We start from the raw sequence: 12,946 nt of genomic DNA on the forward strand, positions 1-12,946 counted from the left end.
CTGCTGTGTAGTCAAAAAACAATTTTTTAAAATTGTACCATCATAGACCTAAATTAAAAAAATGTAGAATTAATAAGGAAAAGATAAATTTAAATCTTGCTTGAACCCAATTTTTGTTTAAATGGAGTATCAACTTATCAATAACTATTTTGCAAAATGTGGTTATTTGAGCAAATTTTAAATTTATTTGAAAAATTTTTTTTTTTGTTTTTATTTTTTCTAAAATATGGTAGTTTAAAAAAAGTAAACATGATTTAAAAAAAACTTCAACAAAAAGGATAGAATTTATGCAGCCACCTAATAAAATAACCCTAAGTTTGTTTCGATGATTACTGTAGGCGAATTGAATCAAGCTGCTTTTCGTAGCTCAAAAGCTTTAAATGTTTCTTCATTTGATTATTCTTTTATATAAAATTGTTTGTATAAATTCTATAAACATATTTGTGGACTTAACTTAGTTTTGACTTAATGACGAGTACATTATCTTATATTAATCGATTTAGAACTCTCAAAAATTAACAATAATTAACGTTCATAAATAATGAATACGTTTTCGAAACAGCACGTTCTATGCTTATATATGCCAGCATGATGATAGAACAGCGATCATCTTAATTATTACAAGTCGACGACACAATACATTGAATATTTTCAAATCCACCGACATTAAATAACTATTGATATTGTCATAGTACATAAGAGGTCATGTGTGCGTATCAAAGATCCGAAACTCATCTTTGTTCTGGTGAAAGGTTTTTAATTTGCAAAACCGAAACGTGATCGTCATATAAAAACCTGGAGGTCTTCCTAAATTTAAGCATCTTTTTTAATCTAGTTTACTGTAGACTCATTTGCGCAACGCAATATTTATAAAAGTGTTAATGCATACGTTCTGTGTATTCGTATAGGTCAAGAGGAGGCAGTTTTATCTTATGAATCAGTACAACAACTCACGATCGGATACACTCGTCCGGTCATAATACTCGGCCCTTTGAAAGACAGAGTTAACGATGATTTAATATCCGAATTCCCCGAAAAGTTCGGAAGCTGTGTGCCACGTACTGTTATCGTTCAATTAATATTCGATATAATAGTTGTGCTTTTTTAACTTAAACTGTGAATATTACGTTTTCAGATACAACTAGACCAAAGCGAGAATACGAAGTAGACGGTAGAGATTATCATTTTGTAAGTAGCAGAGAACAAATGGAGAGGGATATACAGAATCATCTATTTATTGAGGCGGGACAGTACAATGATAACTTGTACGGCACATCAGTCGCTTCTGTTAAACAAGTAGCGGAGAAGGTTATTATTAATTATTATGTCATTATTGTGTATTAGTTGTAAACTACTCGACTTAAATATTTGTATTGTTTTCAGGGTAAACATTGTATACTCGACGTTAGCGGAAATGCCATTAAAAGGCTTCAAGTGGCGCAGCTTTATCCAATTGCAATATTCCTTAAACCAAAGAGTGTGGAATCTATAATGTAAGATTATAGTGAGTTTTTTTTTATATTTTATAATACATTTATATTTATTCATTTTTTTTTTAGGGAAATGAATAAACGTATGACGGAAGATCAAGCTCGTAAAACATACGAAAGAGCGATAAAAATGGAACAAGAGTTCGCCGAATACTTCACAGGTTATGATAGTATTTATAATTGTTTATTATTAATCTATAGCTTGATTATAATGTTTATTATCGATTTTCAGCCGTTGTATCAGGCGACACTCCCGAAGATATTTACAGTAAAGCTAAACAAGTGATTGAAAGTGAGAGTGGACCAACAATTTGGGTGCCACACCGGGAGCCGCTGTGACCCCGTCCTTCGTGGACCTTACCACCCCCTTCACCATCCTATACGGTCCACCGCCTCACACCTGCACGTTGAATCTCACTTCACTCCCCATTTTAATTATTGTAAATACCATGAACATTGTTATTGCGAGTCTATCTAGAATTATAAATATATAAGTTGATATTTTAAATCAAAAATTTATATATACATATAAATATTATTTTAGAGAAATTCATTGCCCTTTTTAGCTATGTGACGAAGGAAAAGGCTCTGCCACCTGCTACGTTATTTATATTAGTATTATTTTAGGTTTCGCGTCGGAGCGAATATTAAAGGTTATGTTTTATTTTAAATAAATAGACAATGTTCATTACGTAACGTGGCTTAGCCTTCTCTCGATGGGATTACTCATCTGTAAGGATATTTATGAAATGATTAACTTTTACCACATATTTAGAGAGCATATTTATATATCACTAGAAAACTTTTGAGACTAAGGTGTCATCGTATTGTTTAAAATATGCGCTAAAAGTGTTTTAAATCAGCCTTACGACGAACAATATTTAGCGAATTATTATACGAGAGTATGTATTGTAAATTGTATTAGTTTCCTTTTGTAAAATATGTTTCTTTTTACCGCTTCGTTCTAGTGGATTAAATAATTGACAATGTTTTATAAATTATTTTTTAATGTGTTCGTTTTGATTAGATCTGCGTCGAAAAACTTTTCTAGTGACCTATATTGATTAGTTCTATACATATATTTATATATATATAAATATATATATTTCATATGACAAGACCTTCCAATGTGCTGTTTTATTGCAATAAATTTATTAATTATTGAACGATTGCTAAATGTTTTGACAATTGAATAAATTAAACACTGTTGTGTTGTCAACTATCATATTTATAAACTGTTAAGGAAAAAATAAAGTGCTAATACGGCAAAGTTGTTTTTCAATTTTAGATTAAGTTTGTGGTTTTTCTTTTGCCCCGTTCATACTTATATAACGATGTTAAATTAATCATAAATATTAAAATGTACTTAATAATTTATTTCTCTAAATATAAATCAAATCTAATTAATAGTATTTCAATAATTTATTTCATCGACGAGAAACTGGTTAACTGCACTGTGATAGTTTTCTTTTAAGGTCGATTGCAATTCATTTCTCGTCGCCCATTTGTATTCTGCTGAATCATTCATATTTCCGGATAGATGTTGGGCGTAGTAAAAGAATATCTGAAAACATAATTATTATAAGACTTTTTTGGAAAGATTAGATGTACGCGTTAGAATAAGATTACCTTAACACCGTGCTGTTCTTTTTTGTCATTCTTCCATTTATACTTCAAGAAACCGCAAGGCGCATTTCCGTAAAACCTAACGTTTATACTGTCGCCACAAGCGTCTTGGAAAACGCGCTCGGCGGTCTAAAAATATATACATGTAAACGTTTTAATAAATAAATTATTTTTTCATTTTAAAGTTGTTTTATGAAATTGTTTATACCTGACGCAGAGTTTCACCCTCCTCGTGCTTTCCTTGGGGTAGGAGAAATAATTTCTTGTTTCCGACATTTTGTTCGACTAGCAAAATTAAATGAGAACGGAGACTTCTTTCTAATGATTTAATGTCGTTTTTCTTATCGGCCTCTGAAAAATAAAACACATTTTATAAATATAAATTTAATTGTGTTTTAAACATTCATCCATGCGTGGAATGCAATGAAAAATACGGCGAAATTTAAATAACAAATGTTTTTCATTTAAAAAATGGATGTTATAACAAGAACTATAATTTTTTTTAATAAAGAGCTAAGTTCAGCAAATAGAGAATGACATATACGTAAAAATAAACACTAACAATTGTGCAACACGGAATGTGCGACAGTTGTCTTGCTTACAATGATATCTTCAATGCTAATATCAGCTTAAATTTTAAAAAAGAAAAGAGATAGACAAGGAAATAGAAAATAATATTTGTTATGAATCTTCAGGTTGTAAGAATAATAATACATATTTTTATAACCGTTGATTATTTCAATTTAGCCTCTTAACCAGTATAAAATATTACGACGCTTTTGTGCTGTATGCCCAGTTAAGAACAGAAAAAGGATGTTTCTATTTGTGGGAAAATCTAAGATCAGATTAAATGATGAAGAATCACAAATAAGTTTTTGTTGAAGTTTGATTAAAAATTTACGTATAAAACATCTTGAAGAGTAAAAATCGACGCTCATATTAACTTTCAATCATCAATAAAAAAATATAGATATCAATAGATCTCTTACAATATTTTTTCCTAGATGATAATATATGGTTTTTGACATGTAAACTGACACTCATGAATAAATACTTCATGAAACATATGTATTTTAAATATTACTGTATTTAGAATATCAGTCATTCAATGTCAAGTCATTATTTTTTATCATAAATATTTTTTTTCGCTTACATACCCAACAACAATGTCAAGGGCAAAAAAATCGTCACAGTAGAAACCTGTGATCCATAAAAAAATACCAGAATAAAAAATCTTTTTCCCTGAACACATATTCAAGACAATTTATGTCAAACTCATGTCATATTTTTTTTACAAATATGTGTCAGTTTCCAAATTCAGTAATAAGTTGTCGTTCCGGAGTAGGGTTATATCATAATACTGCTTTTTTGTTCATGCAACTTGTATAGGTCAGCATAAGTATTAAATTTACTATTGTTTATTTTTTTAGCACTAGATTTACGGAATCCGTCAAATTGACGGGTTTCTGATTTGATTTGTATCACAGTATTTTTTTGGGTTCTTTTTACGACGTTTTATATTTTAATAATGCAAATATTATAGCACTATTCTTATTTTTGAAAATAAGTATAAAATATGTTGTGAAGCTTCGTATTGAAATTGGAAGAGGACAATTTAAATGAGAAACATATAAAACAATTGTTTCATAGAACTTATTGTTTATGCATTACCGTTGGACATATTAGGTGTGAGCGAACAGACGAGCATCATTCAGAATGGTGAAAAACATATGAATACCTTTCTGCAATGAATCTTTTTCCAGAGAAAAAATCCGAAGATTTACCTCACATAAATGCACAAACAATTTATTTTATGGAACAAACTATTTATTTAAATGCACATATTCCTCTAAATAATTTCCTGTTAAATAGCATTCAAGTAGGAATGCACAATAGTTTTTTATTGTATTTTTGGTACCTAAAATATACATTTACTCAATTTTTGGTAAATTACGAATACAATGAATACTGGGAAAAAAAATTTGATTATATAACTTTAAAAATACAAGAGTAACATTATTATTTGAAAACCTTATTTTTTGTGAAAATAGCTTGGTAGTTTTTGCACGTATTGACAAAAAAGTATTTTATTGAATATTGGTCAGCCTTAAGACTTGCATTAGTGAAAGTGGACATCTGAAACAAATAATTAAAAAAAAATTATACCAGTTTCTATAGACGATGGTGTGAATTCCGAGAATTCTTTATTGCAACTGTCTTCAAAATCTTGTGCAGTAATGGTACGGACTGCTTCTTCTTCAACAAGAAGAGCATTTTCATTTTTTGCTTTTTCAACATTTCTCCTGCAATGAATTTGGCAAAAATTACATTATATAGTAATAAAACAACAAACAGTATAGCTGATAAAACATACACATCTTGCTCGTGTGTCATTTCGTGGTTTGATTTGAAACTCTTCTCAAATTGCAAGTCCTCTAAGTACTTCTTGTACTTCACTTGAATCTCGGACAGCGTAGGAGTCACAACTGGTTGTCTTTCCACGCAAACCGCAGTCAAGATATCCCATTTTATCGCTTGTGTGGCACATCCTGACATGTTTGTTGTAATATAGGTTAGAAAAATGAAGGATGGTGAAAATGACTAAGTAATTTCAATATTAATAAATAAATACCAGCATCTAATATTTTTCGCACGGCTGATGTGCGATAAAGCGATTCAAATAACTTTGGTAACCGATTGGATAACATTTTGAAACCACCTTAATCGAATGTCAAAAGTAGCGTTGCCAGATATAAAAAAATGTTCGATATTACCCCATAAATAATTTTTTAAACATAAGTTTACTGCGAATGCAACAACTATATAAAAATATTGTTTGTACGTGCCACACACAATGTGAAAATTGTAAATAAACCACAAATATAACTTTCGAAGAACATATTTTTATATATATAAATGTTTAAAATAAAATTAGTAATAAAAAAATACATTGGAAGTTTATATATAATATACTTAAATATTATTTTTGCTACTTGTTGAGAATATTGGCACCACACTTAATAACCAATGATTATGAAGTAGCCAATAACGTTTTGCTACACGAATGTGCTTTAAAAAACTTTTTTATCGCAGTGCACGAGTTTATTCCCCAAACATTAGTTAAAAATCACAATTAACCGTTTAAGTGTCGTCGTGTGTTATTCAGTGCTATCAACGATACTGATAAATTGCGTTCTTTAACTGATGTTTGGAGAATAAACACGCGCACGGCGATAAAAAACTAACTTTTAATTTTTAAAACGTATTCATGTAGTAAAACGTTATTGGCCATTTTCGTAGACTTTTGCCAAAAGCATAACAAATGTTCGTTACCATTGGTTTCTGAGCATGGCGTTGATATTCTTAGCAAGTACCTTATATTTGGTATGTAATCGTAGCTTTTCGCAATAAATATTATAAAATAGCAAAAAAATTATAAGGAAATGTTCTGATTTATTTGAAACATGACCAACGGCCGAGACAAAGCAGCAGATTCCTGGGCGTGACGAGTTATATCCAGTGGTGTATTGGGGTAATATGTGAGTGAACGCGATTAGTGTGGTCTCAGTATACAACATTTAAAGCGTTGATTTTCACTGGTCCTTCGAAGCCTTCCTAAGGGGCTAAGGTCGCAAGTGAATAAGAACCCTAAATTCCCCCAAGAAAGAGGGAAGAAGTTGAATATTTAGTAATTCGAACCGGATTCACTACTAGCATCAAAGTGTGCCAACATTTTCTCGATGAAAGAAGCTAAACAACATTTATTATACATTTACACGGGTGCCATTCCTAAGAATTAAAAAAAATAGTTTTATTACGCATACTGGCATTCACTAAAGACAGTTGTCCTTAGAATCTCTTAATGTGTTTTTTTTATTAATATATAAATATACCATAAAAATTACACGTTGACTGATATAAACATAGTTTCGAAATATCTAGGCATTCACAGTTTTATGATTAGGGTGACAATTGACATGTTTAAAGAATTCCAAATGTATATGTTATTTTGATGTACTTATATCTTTAATTTAAACAAAATTATTCAAAGATCAAAAGAGGTATAGTAGGGTTTTTTTTATTGGTAGATTTAAACAATTCCTTAAATTAAATATACCATATTTCATTTGACATTGTATAACATAAATATCTTTGTGTTTTCCATAAAATTAAATCATGTCTCATCTAATTATTTACCACGTGGGGGTTCCTAAAATGGCTATTTAGAAAGTTATAACAATAAAGGTGTAGCCTAACAAAACACAAATTAAATCATGTAGAAACATAAAAGAATTAGCTGACCCAAGAAAGTAATCGACATCAAGTACCACGACAAAAAACTCTAAACCGTATTTTTCACAATCTTCGAGTTATACTCATGTCAAATTTCAGCAGGTAGGCCGGTTTCACACGTGCCGGGTGGATTTGCCCGGCACCGGGCCGGCGCCGTGTAGTGGGGATGGTGTTGTATGGGCTAGTACCTATCATTTCAGACGTGCCGGACAAATCTACCCGGCGCCGGCCCGACGCTGACTGCCGGGTTGTCGCCGGCCGCGCTCACTAAATTGTCCGGCGCCGGGTACCGAGTTGAGTGTGGTGGGGGTAAAACTCAAACATGAACCGGGCCGTTGACAGTGACTGTGGTATCGTGTAATAAAATTATTAAATATATTCCTCGTGTTTAGGCAATAGCGGAAGAAATAGACCTCGAAATTTTAATTATATTAATGTAATCTCTTTTAATTATCTTAGTAGAATACATACAAAAATAAAAAAATAACGCGAAATGTGTGGAAGGACTTATGTGAAGCCGTTAATCCTAAATTACTGGCACCAGTTGACGGGGTATAGGTCGGGTTGGGAAGAAACCGGCCAGAAACCGTCCAGAGACCGGCCACGTGTGAAAGCTTTGTAAACGGCGCCGGCCCGGTGCCGGGTGAATCCATCCGGCACGTGTGAAACCGGCCGTAGTGTACAATATGACAAATAAAAAAAATGTGTGTATTTTATATTGTTTATATTATATTGGCAAAATAAAGTTGTGCAGCAGATTTGTAGATAGCTTCATCGATGGGATCAAAGACGCAGAATATAACTCTCTCCATTCTTCCTTCTTCTTCCAGAAAATCTTGTTCCAAAAATAATCTGGTCTCCGATAGAGCGATATGGGCGGCGTCTAGGTTCGGAAAGCCATGTACTCCAGTGCCGATGCATGGAAAAGCTACTGATTTAAATCTGTTCGCTTGCACTAATGCAAGACTATTTTTATAGCACCTTATGAGGGTTTTGTGACTTTTGTCCATTGGAGGTACGGTATGTATGATTGCTGAAATAAAAAGAATACCAATATAAAAATTTGCAATATGTTATAGGTTTAAAAGCATTTTCGTCTTACATTTAGCAGGCATGTTATAACCACCAGACATTCTTGCATCACCAGCAGAACAACCTCCAATATCATCACATTCTTCCTAAATGTGTAAATATATTTAAAAGAATAAATATAAATGGTAAAAGTAAATATTTGTCTGTAGTAAGATTTTATTTTTGACTCATTTTTTGGGGAAAAATTATTTAGAAGACACGGACAAATAAGAAATTTACCAGATAATTATGAAAATAAATAAATATTAGGAGCGTATTTTGTACCAAAAGATATTTTCCAGCCGCTTTGTGGATATCAGCATTTATACCTTCTTCGACAGTAGTAAATTTGGAATTGGCAGAGTTTACAATTGCGTCTATCTGAAAATAAAAGGGGTAGTTAAAAATAAACATATGTTATTGTACGCAGTTGCATGAAATAACCTCAAGTTCAGTGATGTCTCCATTCCAAATTGAAATCTTTTTCGAGAGTACTTCATCGAGGTCATGCCGACGCCGAAATTCTCCCATTGCGTATATATCACAGTCGCGTTCTTCCCGCAAAGGTACAGTAAGAAGTTGCTTTCTCCAAACCTCTATTTGATCTAATGTGACGTAATTACTGTACAATTGTCGCTTCATTTCTAGAGGTTGATTTTCGAATATGTTCTTTTCCACTTGCCAAGTCGACATGTTGCCGTCAAAATTAAATTTAATTAAATTTGACGATTAAGTTTGAAATGTTATACATACGCACACACATACACTATATTATTAAACGTTTGCTACACATTAACAGTTAAAAAATACTTGTTGACACCGGCTAAAGAATGGAGCTGTCATTTGAGGTTCAGTGTTGCTAGTACCCGAAAGTTTGTACTTGTTTGATGGTGACCAGCCATTTCACCACATGACATTTGGACAGAACGACAATTCATCACAATCCAAAAAAACATGACTACTCAATGTTTAAATATAATTACAAAATATATTATTTATAAATAAATAAATAACTTCATATAAATTAAATAGCGTAAATATAAATTGTAATTATTAAAAAAGAGTTTTTAATCTAAAGTAATCAAATCTAAAGTAACGGAAGTGTGTTATAAAAAAGTATTTGAAAATAGAAAGCAGATCAAGCATATACGTCGTGCCGTTAGACCGCGACGGTAAAACCAGCAATGACGTATTCCCAATGCTTAAGGACCGAGGAAGGTTAACGCTAAACTAGAGACTAATTATGGTAATAATTGGTTGATATTCAAATGGTTGAAATAATAAAAAGAATGGACATAGGATGTGATTTCGTAGTAGTATTACCAAAAATCATATATAAAAGAGTTTAAATATTAAATAAAAAAAATCAGATAGCTCCAACCACTGAAACATAAACAATAAGCTTTCAGAATGTCTGCGCTATTACAATGCAAACTACCTAAATATTTATATCAAGATAAGTCCTCAAGGCGTAACAAGGCGATTAAAAATTAGCTAGGCCGAGCAACATCTGATGATTTCATTATTATAAGGTGATCACATTTTGAGAATATGAAGGGCATCTCAGATTTTTTTAAGGTTAAATTTGTGCGAGAATTAAACAAAAAAGTCATCACGGAAGTTCTTCGAGGAGAACAAAAGAGGTCATTTCGGAAACCTAGCCTAACTTAACCTTTGAATGTCGTTGTAAAATATGTACGCCGACTGTTAAGCCCATTAGCGTATCACATATTTATAAATATATTTGCATTGAGTAGATTATTGATTTTTAATATAGCTAGTAAATATATAGTTTCAAATAGTTTATTCAGAATCATCATTTTTATATATGGCAGCACCGTCGCCTTCGTTGTCATACTCTTGCATTGGCAGCACTGTACGGCAAAGCTATGGCTAACGAAGAATATTCTCGTTCTGCTGCTCTTTTGCAAACCCTGAAAGATGAATTTCGCAAACCTAAGCCAAACTTATCTCGGTGCGACGATCTTGTTACGCAGCTTAAGGTCAGTTGATTTTTAATCAAAATACGACGAGTTAATTCATGCATCCTTATGATGATTTGACAGTTTCATTATTTTTTACAAAAACTAACATTATTTCAATTTATAACGTATAGCATTGATACTTTTACCCAGTAATAAGATTGCTACACAATATTAAACATTAATTGTATATATTTCACATATTTTTATCAAAATATGTAACATAACCTCTCATTCATTACTTGACGAATATTTCTTGCCCAATATAGGTTCGTTTGGGAAATACATTATTACCGATTCCCGGAACAGTGGTGAATAAGAAGGATTTGCTACTTGCAAGAGACACTCTCGAGATCGGCACTCAGTTGGCTATCCGATTGGGAGAAATCAGTGTTTTTGAGAGGCATATGGCACAACTGAAGTGCTATTATTATGATTATAAGTAAGTCATTACCATATTAGTCCACTGTGAATCATCGTAATGATTGTGCCATCGTTTCAGAGATCAACTCCCCGAATCGCCGTATATGTATGAACTATTAGGATTGAATCTTTTGTTACTGTTGTCTCTGAACCGAGTAGCCGAATTTCACACCGAGTTAGAATTACTACCCGGCGAGAAAATACAATCTGATCCTTACATTAGACATCCAGTCGAGCTGGAACAGTACATTATGGAAGGAAGTTATAATAAAATCTATCTGGCCAAGGTGATTTATATCATTTAATTATCAAAATATTCAATTATAATCGTTAATGTATTTATTTTATTATTACAGAAAAATGTACCGGCAAAGAGTTATCACTTTTTCATGGACATCTTATTGAGTAATTTGAAGCATGAAATTACGTCGTGCTTGGAAAAGGCGTACGGAAACGTTTCAACAATGAAGGCCGCAAAGAGGTTAAACGTCACTTCCGAGCTTTCAGTTTGCTATCTGGACGCTGAGGTTATTTTAATTATAATACGATATACAATTATTTCATGCGAGACGTTAATGTTTCATTTTTATTTTGTATTGTATTGTAGAATAACATGGAAACTGATACAAGTGTGAATAAAGCCCTGGCTGAGGCTAGTAAGAGCAAGTCCACTTTCCCCGCAATGGAACTGGCCGAGCAAACTGTATTTTATGCAACCGAGTTGGAAATGGTTGTTTAATTGTATCTGTTTTAAAACAATAATGCTTAATTTTCGACAATTATATAGGTATATATTAAATATGTAATTTAAGCAATTTTCAAAATTAAACTACATTCAATATTATATATATATATATATGTTTGTATGATTCTTTGACTTATAATTCCTACAATTTTTTTCTCAACTTTTATCTGCTTTTTCCATTTCCTGTTTCTTACACTTTGCTGATGGATTCATAAAAAAAATAGTAGAATTAAAAATTTTGCAGTGTTGCTTTCAGTGATAACGGAATTGACAAATATTCTTGAGGTGCGCTTTTTAGGGTTACTTGATATATGCACATTTAATTTGATATTTTTGTCAATTTTGTCAATGGCGCATTGCAGTTTATTTTTTGATTATTTAGACAGCCATATCATCTGCAAATGTAGCCAGCGTGATATATAACAGGTAAGAGTACCGGTCCAACCTCATTACTTTGTGGTACTACAATAATTCAAGCACTTTTCTTCGAAAAGAAGACAGTATTTGAGCAAGACAAACCAAAGAAAAGAAAAATTTTGAGCAATCGTACCAAAAGAACTTCAGAACGAAATATTAAAGACTATCAGCGTAAGTATGGCATCTTCATATGATTTTATCTCTTGACAAAAAGGAATTTTTTAAAAATTATCTAGCTAAAATATGTGAAACGTTTTTGGCTGACTTTTTTATAATCAATGGCTGAAGGGTATGTGCTACAACGCATATTGGTGAAGTCAGTAATGTATGTAATGCTACCTGTATTGGCATTGTATCAGTCTTCTTGAAAACTTAATAGGAAAGATCGGTTTGTATCTGTCCGGTTAGTGTCGTTGGCCTCATATTAGCGGATTGGAATTTGATGAATATTATGGTTATGAAAATAATGAGTAAATTTGCTAATTGTGAATCTTACCGTTCTAGGACATGTTTCAAATACCATAGAAGACTTACTGTATTCAAACTGAAATTAAACGTTAATGAATATCATCTAAATTTCCGCCACAAGAGAAGCCAGACCAGATTGTCTGAGTGTCAGTCGCAGTTGAGTTGCCCTCGAGGATAAATGTAGAAATCGGGCTCACCACCAGGGCTCTGCCCGTGGCTGGATAGACTCTCAAAAGTCCCCAGAAAATCGACACCAGTAGAGCACTACTCAGTGATAGACTGTATACCACAACCGAAAGTTCAAATGCTATGCCAAAAGTAACTTTTGAGCAAATTGATTTTAATAAAATGTTATTTTATGAAGAGTAAAGAGTAATCGCTTTCATATTAGATTTCACCCTCGCTCTTTTATGTAGTTATATCATATCATT

The 12,946-nt window shown here is 32.2% G+C and overlaps 4 protein-coding genes across 8 annotated transcripts in view; 2 read left to right on the top strand and 2 right to left on the bottom strand.

Annotated features, from left to right (window-relative positions):
- Nucleotides 1–2,760, top strand: part of dlg1 (MAGUK family member discs large 1) — a 58,588-nt gene extending 55,828 nt beyond the window's left edge. For all 5 annotated transcript variants that reach the window (XM_088201097.1, XM_088201098.1, XM_088201099.1 and 2 more), the window contains 5 exons: nucleotides 909–1,058; nucleotides 1,136–1,308; nucleotides 1,384–1,493; nucleotides 1,560–1,651; nucleotides 1,723–2,760. In XM_088201097.1, coding sequence (XP_088057223.1) covers nucleotides 909–1,058; nucleotides 1,136–1,308; nucleotides 1,384–1,493; nucleotides 1,560–1,651; nucleotides 1,723–1,829 — 632 coding nt within the window. In that variant the 3' untranslated portion in view covers nucleotides 1,830–2,760. The remainder of the gene's footprint in view (nucleotides 1–908; nucleotides 1,059–1,135; nucleotides 1,309–1,383; nucleotides 1,494–1,559; nucleotides 1,652–1,722) is intronic.
- Nucleotides 2,761–2,848: 88 nt separating this feature from the next.
- Nucleotides 2,849–5,894, bottom strand: mRpL46 (mitochondrial ribosomal protein L46). Its single transcript, XM_088201102.1, has 6 exons — nucleotides 5,749–5,894; nucleotides 5,491–5,665; nucleotides 5,283–5,419; nucleotides 3,325–3,467; nucleotides 3,120–3,245; nucleotides 2,849–3,054 (listed from the first exon to the last, which is right to left on the bottom strand). The coding sequence occupies exons 1-6, from the start codon at nucleotides 5,822–5,824 to the stop codon at nucleotides 2,905–2,907; spliced, it is 807 nt and encodes a 268-aa protein (XP_088057228.1). The 5' UTR covers nucleotides 5,825–5,894; the 3' UTR covers nucleotides 2,849–2,904.
- A 2,222-nt stretch (nucleotides 5,895–8,116) lies between these two features.
- On the bottom strand, nucleotides 8,117–9,359 carry LOC148227405 (uncharacterized). Its single transcript, XM_088201103.1, has 4 exons — nucleotides 8,925–9,359; nucleotides 8,766–8,861; nucleotides 8,512–8,587; nucleotides 8,117–8,442 (listed from the first exon to the last, which is right to left on the bottom strand). The coding sequence occupies exons 1-4, from the start codon at nucleotides 9,171–9,173 to the stop codon at nucleotides 8,132–8,134; spliced, it is 732 nt and encodes a 243-aa protein (XP_088057229.1). The 5' UTR covers nucleotides 9,174–9,359; the 3' UTR covers nucleotides 8,117–8,131.
- Nucleotides 9,360–10,304: 945 nt separating this feature from the next.
- On the top strand, nucleotides 10,305–11,737 carry Rpn12 (regulatory particle non-ATPase 12). Its single transcript, XM_088202425.1, has 5 exons — nucleotides 10,305–10,483; nucleotides 10,732–10,904; nucleotides 10,965–11,172; nucleotides 11,242–11,412; nucleotides 11,493–11,737. The coding sequence occupies exons 1-5, from the start codon at nucleotides 10,370–10,372 to the stop codon at nucleotides 11,622–11,624; spliced, it is 798 nt and encodes a 265-aa protein (XP_088058551.1). The 5' UTR covers nucleotides 10,305–10,369; the 3' UTR covers nucleotides 11,625–11,737.
- The last annotated feature ends 1,209 nt before the right edge of the window (nucleotides 11,738–12,946 follow it).

This window comes from Plectrocnemia conspersa, unplaced genomic scaffold, assembly GCF_051122295.1.
Source record: "Plectrocnemia conspersa isolate PC_06_02 unplaced genomic scaffold, ASM5112229v1 ptg000013l, whole genome shotgun sequence".
NCBI lineage: Eukaryota > Metazoa > Arthropoda > Insecta > Trichoptera > Polycentropodidae > Plectrocnemia > Plectrocnemia conspersa.

What these genes read in the sequence shown, in the direction of transcription:
- LOC148227405 (XM_088201103.1), bottom strand. Translation starts at nt 9,173, where the DNA reads ATGTCGACTTGGCAAGTGGAAAAGAACATATTCGAAAATCAACCTCTA. An exon ending in CGGCTGGAAAATATCTTTTG is followed by an intron (nt 8,588 to 8,765) that starts GTACAAAATACG and finishes TTACACATTTAG; the next exon opens with GAAGAATGTGATGATATTGG. An exon ending in TTATAACATGCCTGCTAAAT is followed by an intron (nt 8,443 to 8,511) that starts GTAAGACGAAAA and finishes TTTTTATTTCAG; the next exon opens with CAATCATACATACCGTACCT.
- Rpn12 (XM_088202425.1), top strand. Translation starts at nt 10,370, where the DNA reads ATGGCTAACGAAGAATATTCTCGTTCTGCTGCTCTTTTGCAAACCCTG. An exon ending in ATCTTGTTACGCAGCTTAAG is followed by an intron (nt 10,484 to 10,731) that starts GTCAGTTGATTT and finishes TGCCCAATATAG; the next exon opens with GTTCGTTTGGGAAATACATT. An exon ending in ATAAAATCTATCTGGCCAAG is followed by an intron (nt 11,173 to 11,241) that starts GTGATTTATATC and finishes TTATTATTACAG; the next exon opens with AAAAATGTACCGGCAAAGAG.
- mRpL46 (XM_088201102.1), bottom strand. Translation starts at nt 5,824, where the DNA reads ATGTTATCCAATCGGTTACCAAAGTTATTTGAATCGCTTTATCGCACA. An exon ending in ATGACACACGAGCAAGATGT is followed by an intron (nt 5,420 to 5,490) that starts GTATGTTTTATC and finishes AATTCATTGCAG; the next exon opens with GAGAAATGTTGAAAAAGCAA. An exon ending in ACCATCGTCTATAGAAACTG is followed by an intron (nt 3,468 to 5,282) that starts GTATAATTTTTT and finishes TTTATTTTTCAG; the next exon opens with AGGCCGATAAGAAAAACGAC.